This window comes from Protopterus annectens, chromosome 16.part0 (genome assembly GCF_019279795.1).
Source record: "Protopterus annectens isolate FY-2018-M chromosome 16.part0, PAN1.0, whole genome shotgun sequence".
In the NCBI taxonomy this organism is placed as follows: Eukaryota; Metazoa; Chordata; order Ceratodontiformes; family Protopteridae; genus Protopterus; species Protopterus annectens.
Genome location: NC_056750.1, coordinates 267500772 through 267517971, shown reverse-complemented (window position 1 = coordinate 267517971; position 17200 = coordinate 267500772). Strand labels below are relative to the sequence as shown.

General features: G+C 43.0%; 1 protein-coding gene across 1 annotated transcript in view; it reads left to right on the top strand.

Moving 5' to 3' along the window:
- The first annotated feature begins 792 nt into the window (after positions 1 to 792).
- Positions 793 to 17200, top strand: part of RGS3 (regulator of G protein signaling 3) — a 2411552-nt gene continuing 2395144 nt past the window's right edge. Inside the window, exon 1 of the mRNA XM_044057996.1 lies at positions 793 to 933. Within this exon, the coding sequence (XP_043913931.1) occupies positions 880 to 933 (54 nt within the window). The 5' untranslated portion in view covers positions 793 to 879. The remainder of the gene's footprint in view (positions 934 to 17200) is intronic.

Sequence of the window (17200 nt, the reverse complement as noted above, 5' to 3'; positions counted from 1 at the left end):
TGATTGTGATTTTGATTACATATGGGAAACAGCTGATACTTTTTTTTCACTGCCTTGTTCGGTCTGCTCCTTCCGGAGGTGGGTGTGTTCAGTACGTGTAGACTGTGTTTTATTTTTTTCTTTTTCTTTTTCTAGGACCCAGTGCTGTATGCTTGAGTCATGGTATTTCCAAAGTGAATATGTCCTTACTTTAGTAGTTATGGTGTTTGGGCATTTACATTACTCTGGATTATTCTGAAGGTCTTAAAACATTTCCTGTCACACTAACATTGCATTCTGTGTGTTGTCAGGAAGACATGAGTAGCCATTTCAGGTATTAAATTTTAAAATTGTGTGTTTGGGGGGGTTGAATGGTCATGTCTGAAGAGCCCTAGCTTGGCCACAAGAGGTTTAGCCAGGCAATCTGTACTTTCCTCTTTCATAACTTCTCTGATCTAATACTGCAGGATTAAGTTAAAACAAAAGTTACTGTAAGTTAAATCAGTACTACATAGTGCAAGAACATCCATGTAAAATGCCTTAGTACATCAGAAAGATATGGGAACAGGAGTAGTATCAGAACAACAAGGATAAGGGAATTCTTAACAAGTTGGTGGGAATTTTATTACGCATGTGGAAAAAAATGGTTTTCTTCTCTCTGCTTTTAAGTTTTCAGGAAATTGTCCTGCTTATCACGGAAAGTCATGCAGCAGAGACAGGGGTTGGGGAGGTGAAAGGTTGTTTCCTGCCATTCTTCTATTGAGCTGAGTTCCCATGGGTGACCATGCCAGTTTCTCCGTGCCTTACTCTAGACAGTTCTAAACAAGCACTTACACTGCTGCAGCTTTTTGGAAGTCTCATTTTCATGAGTTCTCAACAGTTTGGAAATACATAACCACCATGAACCGCTTTAATGGACTATGTAAAGTCTGCTCAGAACGCCGTTATAAGCAGGTCTGTAACAGAATATAATACTTATTTCTTGTGTCGAGGTATAACTGTTACTGATAAAGTACGGGCTCGTTGTGAAGTGCTGTTTTTACTGTTCTTTTTTGTCAGTCTTCGTAATGATTTTCACTTGACATCAGGAATGCCTTTGTTTAGATATTTTCCAAATATATTTTGTATGAAATTATCACATGCCATAGCAGTGTTCTTGTAATCCATTTTACAGTGCTGTTGGTGTTTATATATACAGCAACATATCAGATTTATTAGTCTTCATATTTTTTCCTCTCACTGCATATTTTTTTTATTTTAGTTCTGAGGTGGCAATATATAAAGTATCTGTTGTTATCGCTATGCAGGTGCTGGCTTTATTGTGTGCAGCAATACCAAAGCTATGTTGCTGCCTGAAGAAGTTGCTGCATTTGGTAGTAAGCCAGCTGAAATCATTAAAGCAGATCAATTACATCTGAAGGTGAATGATCAGTAGTGTTTTCCTGGCATTCACACTGGGCAGAGGTGGGGGGAGGAAGTAGTAGTAGTACTACATTGAACCGTCAGCTTCACATGCTTTCAGTTTTGCAGAGGTTGCATTATATATTTTTCAGTATTAGCATGTTTCATTTTTGAAATATACATGGACAAAGGTGTTTTGTGCTATAAATATATTTTTTTTTTTGTAGTAACAAAAGTATTGCTGCTGAAGTTTTATTTCATTGCATATCTTTTATAATCTTCCAGATTGCAGGTTATCATTATCCGAGTATCAAATGAGTGTTTTTGTTTTGGCTCAGGCCTATAGGCTGTTGGCCAAAATTGTTATAATCACCTACCAGCCTGTTAATATTTCTTTCCTGCAGGATGTATTTTGTAAAGCAGTGTGGTTCTTCCCCATGCATTACATTTACAGATACAGCAATCTCTCCTCCCACTTTAATGACCCATACAAATATGGAGTACTTAACTGAGTCAGCCTTTAGTTTATGAAGGGGCAAACACAATGCATCTCTGTATAAGATGGCTGAGACAGACGCATTCATTTCTAAAGTGGTCATTATATACATAACCTGCATGGATTAGCGAGAAACAAGAAAGAGTAGCTGTTAGAAAAAAAAATGGACTGCTTTAACTGGAAGACACAAGTTTGAATTTTTGTCAGCTCTCAGCCTGTATAATATGTGACCTAAGAATTGTCTCCATTCCATCCATTCTAGAGTCACCTCATGTCTAAGCAAGTCCTGCTCAAGCATCACATCATTTAAGCAAAAGTCCTTACCCTGATCTGGAGTAGTCAACCTCAGAGGACCAATACCCTGTCCTTAACTTTAGCTGAATTTCTTTCACAGTTTCACTTAGTCTTCCACTTAAGTGGGACTTGGTTTAGGTTTACCATATGCAAAGAGGAGAGTGGAACATCTCATCTTTAACTGGTTTTGCTTTCCTGATCAGTCGTTATTCATAAAAGTTGTTGTGTCTTTCAGCCTTTCCCAGTTAGGGGTCGCCACAGCGGAACTCCGGTCCGCTAATGATTGGCAGTTGATTTTTACGTGCTGAGTTGCCGGCCCTAACGCAATTCATAAAAGTAAAAACATAAAATCAGCTCAGCAGCTCCATCCAGGCTTCCTAAGAAGCATTGGTACTTGCGTATTATCGCAACCAGATTCCAAAGCTGTCAGCATTCTTCATGTTATGGATCTTTGGTTCATTTATTTATAAAGCGATCTGTTCTTGGGTTGAAAGAGTATGCGATAATACGCAAGTACCATTTAATATTTTTTTCATGTGGATGTTCCATTGACGCATACGTATTCTGCAGCAGTTGGGCTGCTGGCGTAGATTGTACTTCTCCTCATTATTCAGATCTGTGCTCGTAAGCTCCTGAATTCAACTTAAGTTGGACATGTAAACTAGTGAAGATGTTAACTTTTGTGGGGAAAGTGCTTGTGTGCTGCTGTCTCATTTGTCAGTTGGACAGCATAAACATATAACTCAGAAAAATGACAGTTGCCAAACTTTCTTGGTTAGAAAGATTTTGCGCTTATACACAAGGTCGGTTTTTCTTTCATATCCATGTTGTCTTGTAGCCTATGTGAATTTTACTTGTACAGATTATTCTGATCTGTGCTGTTAAGCTTTTGCAGCTAACTGAAGCTGGGCATTTTAGAAACTAAAGATGTCAACTTTTTGTGGGGAAAGTGATTCTGTGCTGCTGTCTTGTTTGCCAGGCACACAGCATAAAGCCAAGTGTTGTGGGGAAAGTACTTGTGTGCTGCTGTCTCGTTTGTCAGTTGGACAGCATGAAGTTATAACTCCCTAAATATTTCCCAGTAAACCTCAGTGTAATTAAACACACTTCAGTGACACACACTTCCCAAGTAACTTGGACAGCATATTTCGGCAGGAGAAGGGCTTGGGGAATGAGCCGCTTCTTCTGCTCCGAATCTGATTGCAATAAATATGTAAGTAATGAAGCATTATACCAAACATCTCATGTTCTGTTGTATACTCCTCCCTGGTTGTCACAGTACTTTGTTTCATCTTAAACTTTGCATACTTCCTTATGACACAAGTTAAAGTAAAGAATTAAAGATATGAAGTGAAGATTTAGAAGTAATTTTACAAAATATAACATTTTTTAAGCCAGATGTACCCTAGTATAAAAATGCACAACTAATACACAACTCTGATAATAAAACACAATTTTTAAATAATTTGACGCAAACTGAAGTCATAGGTTCAAAGGTCATTAACAGGCTTTTGATTTCTTGAGGATCTTAAGAAATCTAGCCCTGCATTTCCATGGTAATTATATCTTCTGTTTTACTATATCATTCCCCAAAGACTTGGAAGCACAAGTATATGTTGGGTACTTAGCACATTTTCCCTATCCATGAGGGCCATTGTTGCTGTGCTAGGGGCGAATATGTGGTTAGCCGGTTACCCATTCATTCATTTAAGTTGCATTTGAATAGTGTAAGAAAAGTATTCTGCGTTTTGTGGAGGGGAAGCCAGTTCCATAGAAGTGGTATTCTCTGTGATATCTGTCTCTCCATGTTCCATTAATCTTGCAAAAGAGAATTTGTCCTTTGAGTGGATATTTTTGAATGCAGATGGACCTCCAAATGGGTAATAGGTCTGACAGAAAAGGATATGTTGAGGTTGTGTATGTGAAGCAGATGTTGCTTCACAAAAGCCTGTATGATACTGAGAAGAGAGAATGCTTTGAATACGGTCCAAGTACTTTTTTTAATTAGATCCTTGATGTTAGTGAGGAAACATTGTGGTCATTCCATCTTTGACAAATATTTGGACATGTACATACCAAAAGGAGCATTTATATCCCTAGATCTGGACACCATACTCTTTGATATAAGCCGTACTTTACAAAAGGACTTCCCAACAATAGTGGATACATGGTGGTGATCAAATGACAGTTCATTAACATAGGTTCCCAGAACCCTAACTATGCGATCAGTTTTCGGGGGGGGGGCTGTCAGAGTGATTGTTACAAAGGGAGTCATGCTTTGTAAATATTATGATTATACATTTATTGATATTTAGTTTCAGTGCATGGTTTTGGCTCCAACTATTTATTTGGGACAGGCCTTCCTGTAGGATCGTATCTTGAACAATATATATTTTGATGTTACAAGTTTAAACAGCTGTCCCAAAAGTTCTACATAAAGTCTTTGCCCCTTCAGGGAACAAAGACATACTGTAAGTACAAAAATAGAAGCTGCATAGCTGTAGAAGTACAGCGCTGGTGAGAACAGGCACACAAGTTCTAGTCAAACCACTAACAAGATAAAAATAACATGCCTGTGAGATATTTCAGAACCACGATTTATGAAGCCACTCAATCCAAAATTCCCTGTAGTCCATACAGCTTATATAGAAAGTTCATAGTCTCCCAAAATATCACCAGTATGCTGGATAGATGTTAGAAATTTAAATAAGTCAAAGCAAACCAATGTGATCTTGGAGTGGAAAGTTTACAGTAATAACTGCAGCTTCAGGCTGTACATAATGCAGCAGTGAAGTCATTGGGTTTGTTTTCACTGCAGTGCTTGGTTGAAGGATCATATGTAAAGATGTGGCATCCTAGTGCAACAAAGTGGCTGCAAAAAGAAAAACACTAAAGAAGCAAAAAGCAAAATGAGATGAGCAGCTTCAAGCCAGATCAGGACTTGAGCACCTGAGTGACTGGGGTTGACAGTAACATGAGTACTCTGAGTGCAATTTTAAAATGGTGTAGAAAGCCTGACCCGGAGTAGTCCTAAGCAGCCAACTCCTGCCATCTTGAACTTAAGTAGTACAGCGAATACTAATTTTGGGGAGTATTTTTTTTTTATTTGCAACAATGGATGTACACAGGTAGTATAAGTATACTGACTATACAGAGCTTTTTGATCATTTGCAGTTCATAGTGCTGTCCTCTCCCCCTGCAATAAATAAATAAATAAAATTATATGGGTCTGTATTCCTTAATTGTGATCACTGCTAATTGCATCATGATCATTCTTAAATGATATCAACACAGGGAATTGACAAAAAGTGCATTTACAGGGGCAAGCAAGCCACCTGTACCCTAACTCCTTGCAGCTATAAATATTTTAGATCACACAAAAGAGGTGGACAAGCAGAATGTTCCGTACCCTTACTGGAGTGTGTTCTGACATTCCATTTCAACAGAGTACATTGTAAACAAATGCAAGGAATACTGTCTTTTCAGGGAGCAAGCTTCCTTAGACTGCCACGCCCCTCCGTGACTGTATACGCTGATGCTAAGCTCACACAACAATGAGGAAATTGGCATCTCCTCTTTATTCTCTCTTAGCATTGTGCAGTCAATTGGCCTTGATCTGTATGTTTCCATGCATTGTATGGCAACTAAGTGCAAGTGTGATCACCTGTATAATGTGGAATATGTGGGAGTCTTGGGTGTGAAGCATGACTTTCTGTGATTAGTACCAAAACCATGAATGATGAAACAATTTATTATTGTTTATTTATTTAATTTGTTGACCGGGAATGTCCGACTGGATGCAGGTCCATTTTCAGCAGAGGCCCGGGAAGAAAAGCTCCACAAATTAAAGTATTACAGACATATTTACAGATTAATAATCCTAGCAATTAAAATATTACAAACATAGTTACAGATGAAGAACATATTACATTCAGTAGATAGCTAGCATCTGTTCTATCCACAAAGTCATAGTAGATATTAACAATTGTTACAGTAAGAAGTTACTGCCATATAATAAGTAGATAAGCATGGAAGTATCCGAGCTTGCTGTATCAAAGGTAGTTTGTGGGGTGGAAGAGAGGTAGAGGGTAGATGGAGTGGGAGAAGTTAGAGGGGAGAGTTACAAGGTCATAGCCAGCATGTTTTTAGGTGCACTTTAAGTAATGCTTTGAAGTGGGTGCATGATGGTAGAGAGGTTATTGTGGGGGGAAGGTGTTCCATAATTTGGCTATAGCGCTGGAGAATCGTACTTCTCCAGCAGTGTTATTGGCTCTAGTAACCTGTAATTGATTTTTGTTGCTGGACCGTAGTGGTCTGGTGGTGTGATAGGGTTGGAGTAGATACTGGAGGGATGAGACATTTAGAGGATGGTTAACCAGTTTGTGGGCGAGTGTGAGTTGATATCATTGAAGGAGGTGAGGGAGTTCTAGCCAGCCTAGCTCAGTAAGTGAGAGACAGTGGTGACTGTGGTAGGATGCCCTGGTGGCGAATTTGGCGATTTTGTTGTAGCAGGTCTCGAGTTTATTTAGATCGCATTGCCTTAGGTTGGTATATATTGGAGAGACATAAAGTAGGGTGGAGATAAGGTGCAAATTTGCAACTGAAATCCTAGCTGCTTTGGTGAGGAGTTGCTTATTTCTGTATAAGGCTCCTAGTTTTTGGTGGACTTTGTTTATGGTCATGAATATGTGAATGTCAGTCTTGCAGCAGTGTAGATGTTTCCTGCATCACACGACTCTTGTCTCGCTTACTCAATGTATCCATTTTTTCTTAGTTTGGTTTACTGTTTCCCATTCATTTCATTGAGATGAGATACAGAGGATTATGTTCGGGTTGCCAGTCATAACCTGCTTGTTATATATTCAAGACATGGATGCCAAGAACTTCACTTCAGAAGTGAAGCTGATAGACATCCACACATTTGAGGCCCTTGTCTTTCTGTACTTGGCACTTCAAGCTAATGTAGTGTGATAGATGAGGCTGAGTATCGATGTCTTGTTAAGCTAATTTTACAGGAAAATCTGGAAGCATTTTAGATATATTGACATATGTATGTTTGGCCAAATTAAGTTAAAATGACTATTATAATCTAACAAAACTGTCACAGTAGAAGAATGGCCAACCTAAAATTAAATGTTAAGTAATTTTTCATGGTAGCAAATATAAAACATCAGGTCTAAAAAGAATATGCATTTCTGTATAAAACTGACATTTTATTTTTTCAAATGTGGCTTAATAAAAAAAATAACATTACCTCAATAGCACTGCACCACATTGTTCATAGGTAGGTACTAGGCTATTGGCCCTAGGGCCCATACAAGCCTAGCCAAAAAATGTACACTGGCTTTCGCCACCCAAGAAAATTATTTTCCTGTGCCCCTGTCAAGCAGAGCCACAGAAGTGATCCCCGGAGTGAATTTCCCATTTCCCATCCAATCATCAAGATTTTTCTTGGAGTGCTAATGAGGAGCACTGTTTGACATATGTAGTCTGTTCCAGAGTATGGGAAGTTTCTGGGACAGGAATCTATCCCTCCAGCATGTTCTGTTTATTGTGGTGACAAGGTTTATGTCCCTAGAGCGTGTAGCTCAGAGGGATTGGGATTTCTTTAAGTGGAGCATGTCCAACAGCTCTGGGTTTGACATAGCTTTGTATGTTAGGCAGAGATTGCCCCTGAGTAGGCGATATGCGATGGAGTAAAGCTGTAGTTTTTTGAGACGGTCTGCATAGGGCATCTGTTTGAGGCCAGTAATCCTCTTTGTGAGGTATTTCTGTGGTCTTTCCAGTTGTTGTAATACATTTCTACTTTACTTTAAGTAGATACTGGACATATCTCCTTAAATTGATCTAATTTTAAATTCCTCCCTTGCCATGTGTGCCCAACCCCATCATATGCTAAGTGTTTTAAACTGACTTTATATAAAACCTATAATCTGACTTGTAATCATACTGCCAGACACAGTTTTCACCTCTTCCCTTTCTGTTACCAAAAGCAAGCAGCATCCACTCCACTAGGATGGAAAAAAAACACAGCCTAGTTTACAAACCTTATTTATACTAAATAATACATCATCTAGGGCCAAAGAAATTAAGGTACTGCAATGTGTACAAGGAGGTGCACACAATATGATACCTTTCCTCAGTTAAGCAACCATCCTTACACAGTGCTGCACTGTCCTCCAACACAGACATGCAGCACTGCAAAGGGATGGTCCCACTGCTGTGCTGAATGCTAGTAAGACATTCCCAGGAGATATACATATGCTAATTAGCCATGTGCTCTATCCCCATAGTTGGCTCCAGGAGTATGGCTTTGTGATTCAAGAAATCACTGCCATGTAGATCAGCATGGCTGTTCCAACTATGTCACAGTATTGAACACAGTCAAAAGGCTGTGTTCAGCCACCCAGCACAAATGTGTTGGGGGGGAATCACTGGAAACCAAGGTATACTTTTTAAAATGCTATAATTGCACCAACCGTAGTACAGGTCATCAGGGATGTGGTTGACTTTACTGTTCACCAGTGATATAGTTAAAGTGCTGTAATGGTATCGATAGCACAATGATCAAGGGAACCACCAGACATCAAAGATGACTCTCTAAAGTGCTGTAACAGCATGGACATATAACGGCAGTTGGGGTGGGGGAATATACTAGACCATCAGGGTGTAGTAGATAACATGCTATAAAGACACTAATGTAGTATGAGGGTGGGTGGAACCACTAGAAGGTAGATAGTGTAGGGACAAAGTACCCTGTGGTGTCTGTGTTTGTGTGCTTGTGTGTACGTGTCAGTGACTGGGGGATGCCACTGCCTACACGAGCAACAGGTTATTGCTGTGACATGCAAGTCAGCCATGGCTTGCATGTAGTAGTAGTTACTGCAATTCAAGAAACATGCAAATTAACTTGATAATAAGATCTTAACTTGCCATGGCTAATGCACTTCTGATTTACAAATGGCCACCTCATGGAAGAAGGGCCTTTCTAGCATGAGCCATACTGCTTGTGCTAGGGACTTTAATGAATTCCCAAGCTAGTCTTGCTTTCTTTTTCTCTTTACTCTACTTACAGCTACCACACCCCACTTAATAAATCATACTACTATTACTCTTACACTCCCACGCAAGCAGTACAGGGGTCAGGGATGTGGAGGAATTCACTAGACACAAGTGTTGTAGTGTAAAAACAGCCAACATTATAACCGTAAATCTCCAGCTATTCCAGTCTAACACCTTTAACCTGTTACTAACAAAATATCTATGAACAAAACAAATTTGATTGTATTCATACCTTATTCCAAAACTTCATCAGAAATCTAAGCACAGTTGTTTTTTTTTTTTCTAAAATGTGGGGACATTTACCTTAATCTAGGACCTGCTGTACTTGATACCATCTTGCACAATGCTAATGTGCCTTTCTGGAGCAGCCCTTCCAGAATTATGATATTTTATATAAATGCCTGTAATTTTTGGAATAAATTAACAGACCTGCATAGCTGGATATGTACTTTCATTTCACTGTTGCCTTATTCTTAACATGAGGCATCCCCTGCCAAGGGCGGCCTAACGTCCGGCCAGGATACCAAAGCCGTTGGATTAATGATACTCCGTACATCACATGTATGCTCCCTGCACAAGGCATAGAGCGTAAAGGTGACATTCGGATGTATTTTCTTCTGAACTTCTTTGCTGCCAGTCCGAACACCATCTTTGATAGTCGGTCTGATCACTTGTCATTGCTGGTTTACCTAGCCATTCAGATAAGTGCCCCATTGGAGTGTTTTGCTCATCCTTTTTTGCTTTTAGGTTTTGTGTTGTTGTGGAGTTTTCCTGTCACCCTATAAGGGTAAATGCCATTGTGGGAGACAGGTTCCCCATAAAGACTGTCATTAGCGGTGCTTGTTTTGTTACTTCCCGGCCTGAGGGTCAGCCGTCTTCCAAGAAGGCCCAAAAAATCTGGTCAGATTCTTCAGTTGTGCCTCATACCAGACATCTCTCTTGAGCCTCGTGAAAGTCCAGAGGATCATCTGGTTCCTGGGTTGGATTCCCTGCAGTGACTGGTTCAGAGGCCGGCATGGATCTGGCTTCTCGCATGTCCTTGGATGCCTTGCAGACATCTGTTTTGGATGTTCAGGGGGAACTGTGACTGATTATCACCAAAAGGCCTAGGGGGTTCCCTCAGATACTAGTGTGGGAGGAAGTCCCGACTATTATTGAATGTAGGCCGATATCAGACCCTTCTATGTTTCATAAGGTGGATGTCCATTAAAAAACAAAAAAAAACAAAAGACAAAACATATTTCTTCCACTCCTAAAGACCCTCAAAGTGAATGGCAGAATTTTACACAGGGTTTGTTCAATGCTCTTAAGGCCTTGAAGCCTCCTCAGTGGGGGCTCTGTTCCGGCTCCTCCTTGGTAATCTTCCCTCTCTTGAGATCTAAGGATCAGGATTCCTCTGAGGAAGATGAGGATTCTGATGAGGAATCCTTGTCCTATTCTTTACAGATTCCTTCCCCTTTGGATTATGGCTCTGAGGAAGTGGAGTCTGCTAGTCCTGAATCTCCTTTTGAGGAGATTTCCTTTAGGAATACCATCATTAGGATGACTGAATTATTTAAATGGGATTATTCTCAAGTGTCTGAAGTGCAGAGGAGATGATATGAACTCCTTCAGATGGAGTCTCCTAGACCTGCTGCTGCTCCTCACATTTTGGCTGCTTTATTGGATGTCTTTTCTTCTGCATCTCAGGCCTCAGACTCTCAGCCCCCTGCTCCTAAAAAACAAAAAAGGATTGGTTTTATAAATAGCCTGATGACTGCAAATTCCTTTATAAGTGTCCATCTGCTGACCCTTTGGTGGTCTGTGTTGCATCCGGCAATCCTCCTAAATTAATGCCTTCTATCAAGCCTCTTCCTTCTGATAAGGACAGCAGAATTATGGAACGGCTGGGTAAAAACGTTTGTACTTCAGCCACCCTAGGCTTTCAAGCTGTTAATTTTCAGACTGATATGACCAGATATTTTGGCTCCCCTTTCTCAGGCTAGCCAGGCTATTTCTGACCACCTGATTCTGAGGGAAAGACTTCTGCCTTGACTCTGTCAGGGGCTTCTTCCCAGGTAGCTTGCCATTGCATTAAATGTAATTATGATGCAGCTGATGCCTTTCTTATAGGGCTGCCTCTGGCTGTGTTTTGAGTACATATTCCTGGCTACGGTTTCAACCTCTGCATGATATTAAGGCTAATTTGATGGATGCTCCTCTGAACAACAAATGTTTGTTTGGTGCTGCTGCATCTGATTTGTTCAAGTCTCTGCAGGAAAAAGGCAAGGAGTTACAGGACCTGAAACATACTTTTGTTTCTCCTATGCCATAGCTGCAGGGAAACTATCCCAATAAACAGGCTTTTGTTAGAAGGCAGTCTTGTCCTCCTCCTCCTAAATGTAAGAAGGATGGTGAGAGGATTCCCCCCACTATGTCTACACAGAACCCTCCTGCTCAGAAGCCTCCCTTTCCTGATAAACCAGGTGTTGTCTGACTACCCGATTTTTCCCAGTCACATTCCTCTTTCACATTGTCTTTCTCTGTGTCTTACTGTCTGGTTAAGCATAACCCAGGATTCTTGGGTTCTTTCCATCATTCACCAAGGGTATTTCATTGTTTGGAAATCCCCTCCCCCCTTTCATGGACATTCCTCAGCCATCTCAAGACCAGTTAAGCTTTTTTCCAGAGGTGATTCAGGGAACCATTCAAGAGGTTTCAGCTGCTCAAAGTGGGGGAAGAGGTTTTATTTCACAAAGTTTTTGGTTCCCAGGAAAGTGGGCACTTGGGAAGCCATTCTGGATCTTTCTCGCCTGAATACATTTCTGAAGGTTCCTTCAGATTTTGTTCCCTCTGCTACTGCTTCAGGCTTTTACGGTTTTTCTAGGTAGCAAGGATGCTTACCTTCATATTGCTAGTCATCCTCTTTTCAGGAAGTTTTTACATTTCTCTGCTTTCTGACATTTTCAGTTCTCTGCTGTGCTCTTTGGCCTCTCTACTGCCCCAAGAGTATTCACCAAATGCCTAGCTCTGTGATTGCTTTTTTTGCAAGTCCAAAGGCATTCAGGTCTTTCCTTATTTAGATGCCTGCTTATTCAAGCCTCCTCTCCAGAGATTCTTTTACAGCACCTTCAGTGGGTCATTGCTCTATTGCAAAGCCTGGACTCCACTATAAATTTTCAAAAGTCCTTTCTGTCCCCGTCATGGGATCATGTTTTTCTGAGATGCAAGATCCAGACTGTTTTATGCTAGCATCCCTGCCTCCTCCCAAGGCTTTGACTTGGATTTTCTTTTTTTCGGACATGAGAAAGCTTTAGTGGTATCTAAAGTCAGTGTGGCTTCAATAAGGCCCGTTGAGAAAAACAGAAATTTTAAAACACGAGATAGACACTTAAATAAAATAAGGGATGGTCAAGCGCTTTCGTCATCAGACTTCTTCAGAGCCATTCAAGAATTCACTTCACATCATTTATATAACAAAGTAAAACAATCGTGATCACAAAACAATGGAAACTTTTCCATCTTAAAGAAAAATTACATTAAAATTGTTTCATAAATGCATATTTTATTTCTTAAGTATTGGCATTATGGAGGTGTGTTCAATAATACCTGGCACCATCGTGGCATTAAGCCTTAATTGCCATCTTAATTCGCACACTTTACATAGTTAATTACTATTATACAGGGAAAACCACTAGAAATCTTCGTAAATGTATATATGAACATTTGTATGCTGTACGGAATTGTGATGAAAATAATGCTCTTTATAAGCATGGGAAAAGTTCCTGTTGGGGCAGTGTTTTTAGCTTTGGGATTTTGGGAAAAGTTAATAAAGAAGTTGAGAGGGCATTGGGAAAACAGAGTGGAAAAGTATGAATTAAGATGGCAATTAAGGCTTAATGCCACAATGGTGCCAGGTGTTAATGAGCACACCTCCATAATGTCAAAACTTAACAAAAAAGTATGCATTTATGAAACTTAATTTTAATGTAATTTTTCTTTAAAATGGAAAAGTTTCCATTGTTTTGAGATCACATGATGCTTTGTTACATAAATTATATGAAGTGAATTCTTGAATGGTTCTGAAGAAGTCTGATGATGAAAGCTTTTTACCATTCCTTATTTTATTAAAGTGTCTATCTCATGTTTTAAAACTTTTGATCTGAAGTAGTTAACTTCATTTGATCAGCAACCTGTGGGTTACGGATCAGACACGGCAGCATACCAAGCAAAAAGATCTGAGCTCCAAGCTCCTCCCCCTTACCCATACTACACTGCAACCTCCTTCCAATCCTCAGATCTCGTTTGCCGCAGCTTTGCCAAGCATGGGATTCTTAGAGCTCCAGGCAAGTTTAGCAATTTTTTTCTTCAAATTTCTCTCTTGGTTTTTCTTTACTTGGTGTGTGAGTGTATTTTAATACCTTTCTATGGGTTTTCCTTCTACGTAGCCTTTCCCCCTTTTCCTTTGGTAGTTTCTCATCTGTTTGTAGGCCCCTATGTTTTCCTCTTTCAGGTGCATGTGTGGCTGTGTGTGTGCTTTTGGTATGGCTGAGAGCCACAAAGTGACCTTTTCTAAATGCTCTGAGTGTGGCCATAAGATGTCGCCAGCAGATGGTCACACTCAGTGTGTGATTTGCTTGGGGGTTACGCACCTTTCCTCGGGCTGCCAGATTTGTGCGGGCTTTAACCCTTGAGCCTTAAGGGATAGGAAGAACAAGCTGATTCTGGCGGGTCTTCTACCCGCGGAATCGACTTCTTCTCCTTCCCTCTCGGTAGCGACAGCCGCAACTGCCCAGCCGACTGGCCCTCTTCCCCTGTCAGGGACTCACCCTCCCACCTTGTCTCAGGGAGAACAAGAGGCCAAGAAAGATAAAAAAGAGAGAAGGGGAGAGAGGAAGAGAGAGAGAGAAAGAAGCCGCAAGCGGCAGGCCAAATTGGACCCCTCAGCCCCTCCCGCAAAGGTGGTCTGTTCTCTTCTGGGTGTCCAAGCCTTCCTCCTCTCAGCTCCGTTCTCCACATTTATCCCCGGAGCAGGAGACCCGACCAGCCTCTAGGTCGTTGTTGCATCGGCGGCTTCCTCCAGGTCTACTCGAAGCATTTCGGAGGCAGATATGGACCGAATGATGCATCAGTTTTTGTAAACTCCGCTGCAGATGGGAGTGCTGCTGCCTCTCTGGGGGGGGAGTTCAGCTCCACTGTTCGCCCCTTATAGCTCCTTCTCAGATCCACCACCGGATTTCTGAGTCTTTGGATCCGAGGAGCCCTGGAGTCAGGGGGCCAGCGCCATTGGTTATTGCTAGCTCGACGCCGGCCATGCCCTCGAGCTTATTGGATCCGCTTTTGGATCTGAGCTCTTGGAGTCGAGAGCTGGGCGTCGGATCCGAGGGAGTGAGTGTGTCTTCGGCTCCTTTGCGGTCGGAGCACACCGTCCTCTCGGATCCGATCGCTTCGGCACCAATCCCCTTGTCAGATCCGAGGGCCCCAGCCACCTGTCTTAGAGAGGCCGGTTCCCTTTCGGCATTCAACGTGGTGAAGAGGGTTCTCTCTGGAGGATCGAGACCCCTCACTCTTTCCTCAGTGTCTGCCCCCACTCCCTCGCAGCTGAGTTTGTCCTCCATCATCCAGTCCCCCCAGGGACAGCCTGTGTCGTTGACACCCCAGCTAGTTCCCTTGGAGGAACATGAATCCGTGGGTGAGTCCTCCTCGGACAGTCCCACCGAGGAGGTCCCTCACAAATGCCTGTGCAAAAGGAGGTACTTGGATACTGATTTGGAGGAAGGGGAGGTTTCCCCCAAATCAACCCCTGACGATTTCTCCTTTGGAGATATTATGGAAATACTCTGCTAAAGGGGGGGTGGTCCAGCCAAAAACCCTCTGACGAGTCTGTATTCCTGGAGGTGTTCGCAGGCCCATCTACCTCTTGGGTGTCCACCCCCCCCGGTAGACCCCCTGCTCGACCTGATTACCACCAGGGCGTGGAAGGAGCCGGACACTGTAGAGCCGATACCTAGAAGGTCCGATAAGGTTCTCAGTCCCCCTGCAGACAGAGCTTCATGGAGCAAGGGATCCCCGGTTGATGCCATGGTGGTGGCGGCAGCCACCAAAAAGTAACTATCCCAGGAAAGTTCCTTGGTCCATCCCCCTGACAAGGAGTCTCTGGCAATGGACCATATTGGAAAGCGGACTTTTGCTTCAGCTACCTTTTCTATAAGGGCGCTGAATTATTTGGCCCATGTAATCGGACTGCAGCGGGACCTGGTCAAGGAATACGCTGAGTCTCCCCAAGAGTCCATGTTGGCAGAGAATAAACGGACTTTCTCTGCTCGTATTGCCACTCTTAAGTCAGTGTCCAATACGTCTATGCGGCTACTTTCCCATGCCACTGAAGGAGCTGCTAGGGCTAGCGGGTCCGGTATCGCCTTAAGGCATCAGGCCTGGCTTCGACACTGCGGTTTCTCGGAACCCTTCAAGGCATCCTTCGCGAATGCACCCTTTGGGTCGACCCTCTTCGGGAAGACCGCCTGTGAGATGCTGGTCCAGAACGAGAAAGATAGGAAAATGCTGTCAGCCGTTGGAATACGCTTCTCTACCCCTCAAACATCCTTTTCTAGGAACCAGCGAGGGCAGAAGAAGATGTGGTTACAGAAATCTCAGCAGGCCCGGAACACTCAGGACTCCTCTCCCAGAGGCAGAGAGAGACAAGGTGGACGCCGGCCCAGAGGCAGAAGGGGACTGAAGAACTTAGGGTCACGGGAACCTTTTTCCGACCAACCTGCGCAACAGCCCTGAGGGGTTGCCCGACTGCTCCTCTCTGGAGGCAGTCAGGGGATGCTTTTTGAGGCACCTGGCTCAATGGGAGTCTATCGCAACAGATCGCCGGGTGCTTAAGATAATATCCAGAGGCATTTCAGTCCCCCTCATCAACAAGCCCCCTTACTCAAGATGCCTCCCAGATGTCACACTCACTTAAGGGAGGCTGCAGCTTTGGAAATAAAAAAGCTGTTAGAAAAAAGAGCCATCCAGCATGTGCCCCCAGACCAGTCCGGATCAGGCATCTACTCCAGGTTCTTTCTGGTGCCAAAAAAGACGGGGGACTTGAGGCTGATTTTCGACCTGTCAACAATGTACCTTTTCATTGCCAAAGAGAAATTCCAGATGGTCACGATTCAGTCCATCCTGCCCCTCTTGCAGGAGGAGGACTGGATGTGCTCCATAGACCTCAAGGATGCGTACTACCATATTCTCATGGAGAGACGGTCCAGGAGGTTTCTCTGCTTTTGGCTAGGAGCCAGTCATTACCAGTTCAGGATCCTACCCTTCAGTCTCACCACAGCCCCCAGGGTGTTCACCAAGGTCATGGCAGTTGTAGCGGCCCACCTGAGACTCCAGGGCATACAGGTCTTCCCGTACCTAGACGACTGGCTCCTCACCGCCCCCACCAGGCATCTACTTTCTGTAGCCAGGGATTTCTTCTTCCTGATGTCACCCCGGTTGGGGATAACCATAAATGCCAAGAAGTCCTTCCTCCAGTCTGTTCAAGTGTTAGACTTCATAGGGGCCAGGATAGATACCCTCCAGGCCAGGGCCTTCCTAACGTCCGACAGACTTCACAGCATGACTCTGCATGTGCTAGCCCTCTTTCAGTCCCCTGCTCCCCCAGCAGAATTAGTCCTGAGAGCTTTGGGGTCCTTGGCGGCAGTGGTCAGTCTGATTCCTTACGCTCATCTGCACATGAGGGTTCTACAGTAGACGTTGCAGGTTCAGTGGTCTATTCTACACCACCCTCTAGACTTCCCAATTCCCCTCAGCAGGGTTTGCAGGAGCTCCTTCATGTGGTGGCTTCAATCCTGAGCCCTTCGAGAAGGACGACCTTTTGTTATGTCACCACCCCAGGCCACAGTGACCATGGATGCCTCCTGCCTAGGGTGGGGTGGGGGGCATTGTGCGGGCAGGACTGTCCAAGGCACGTGGACTCGGACTGAGACTGTA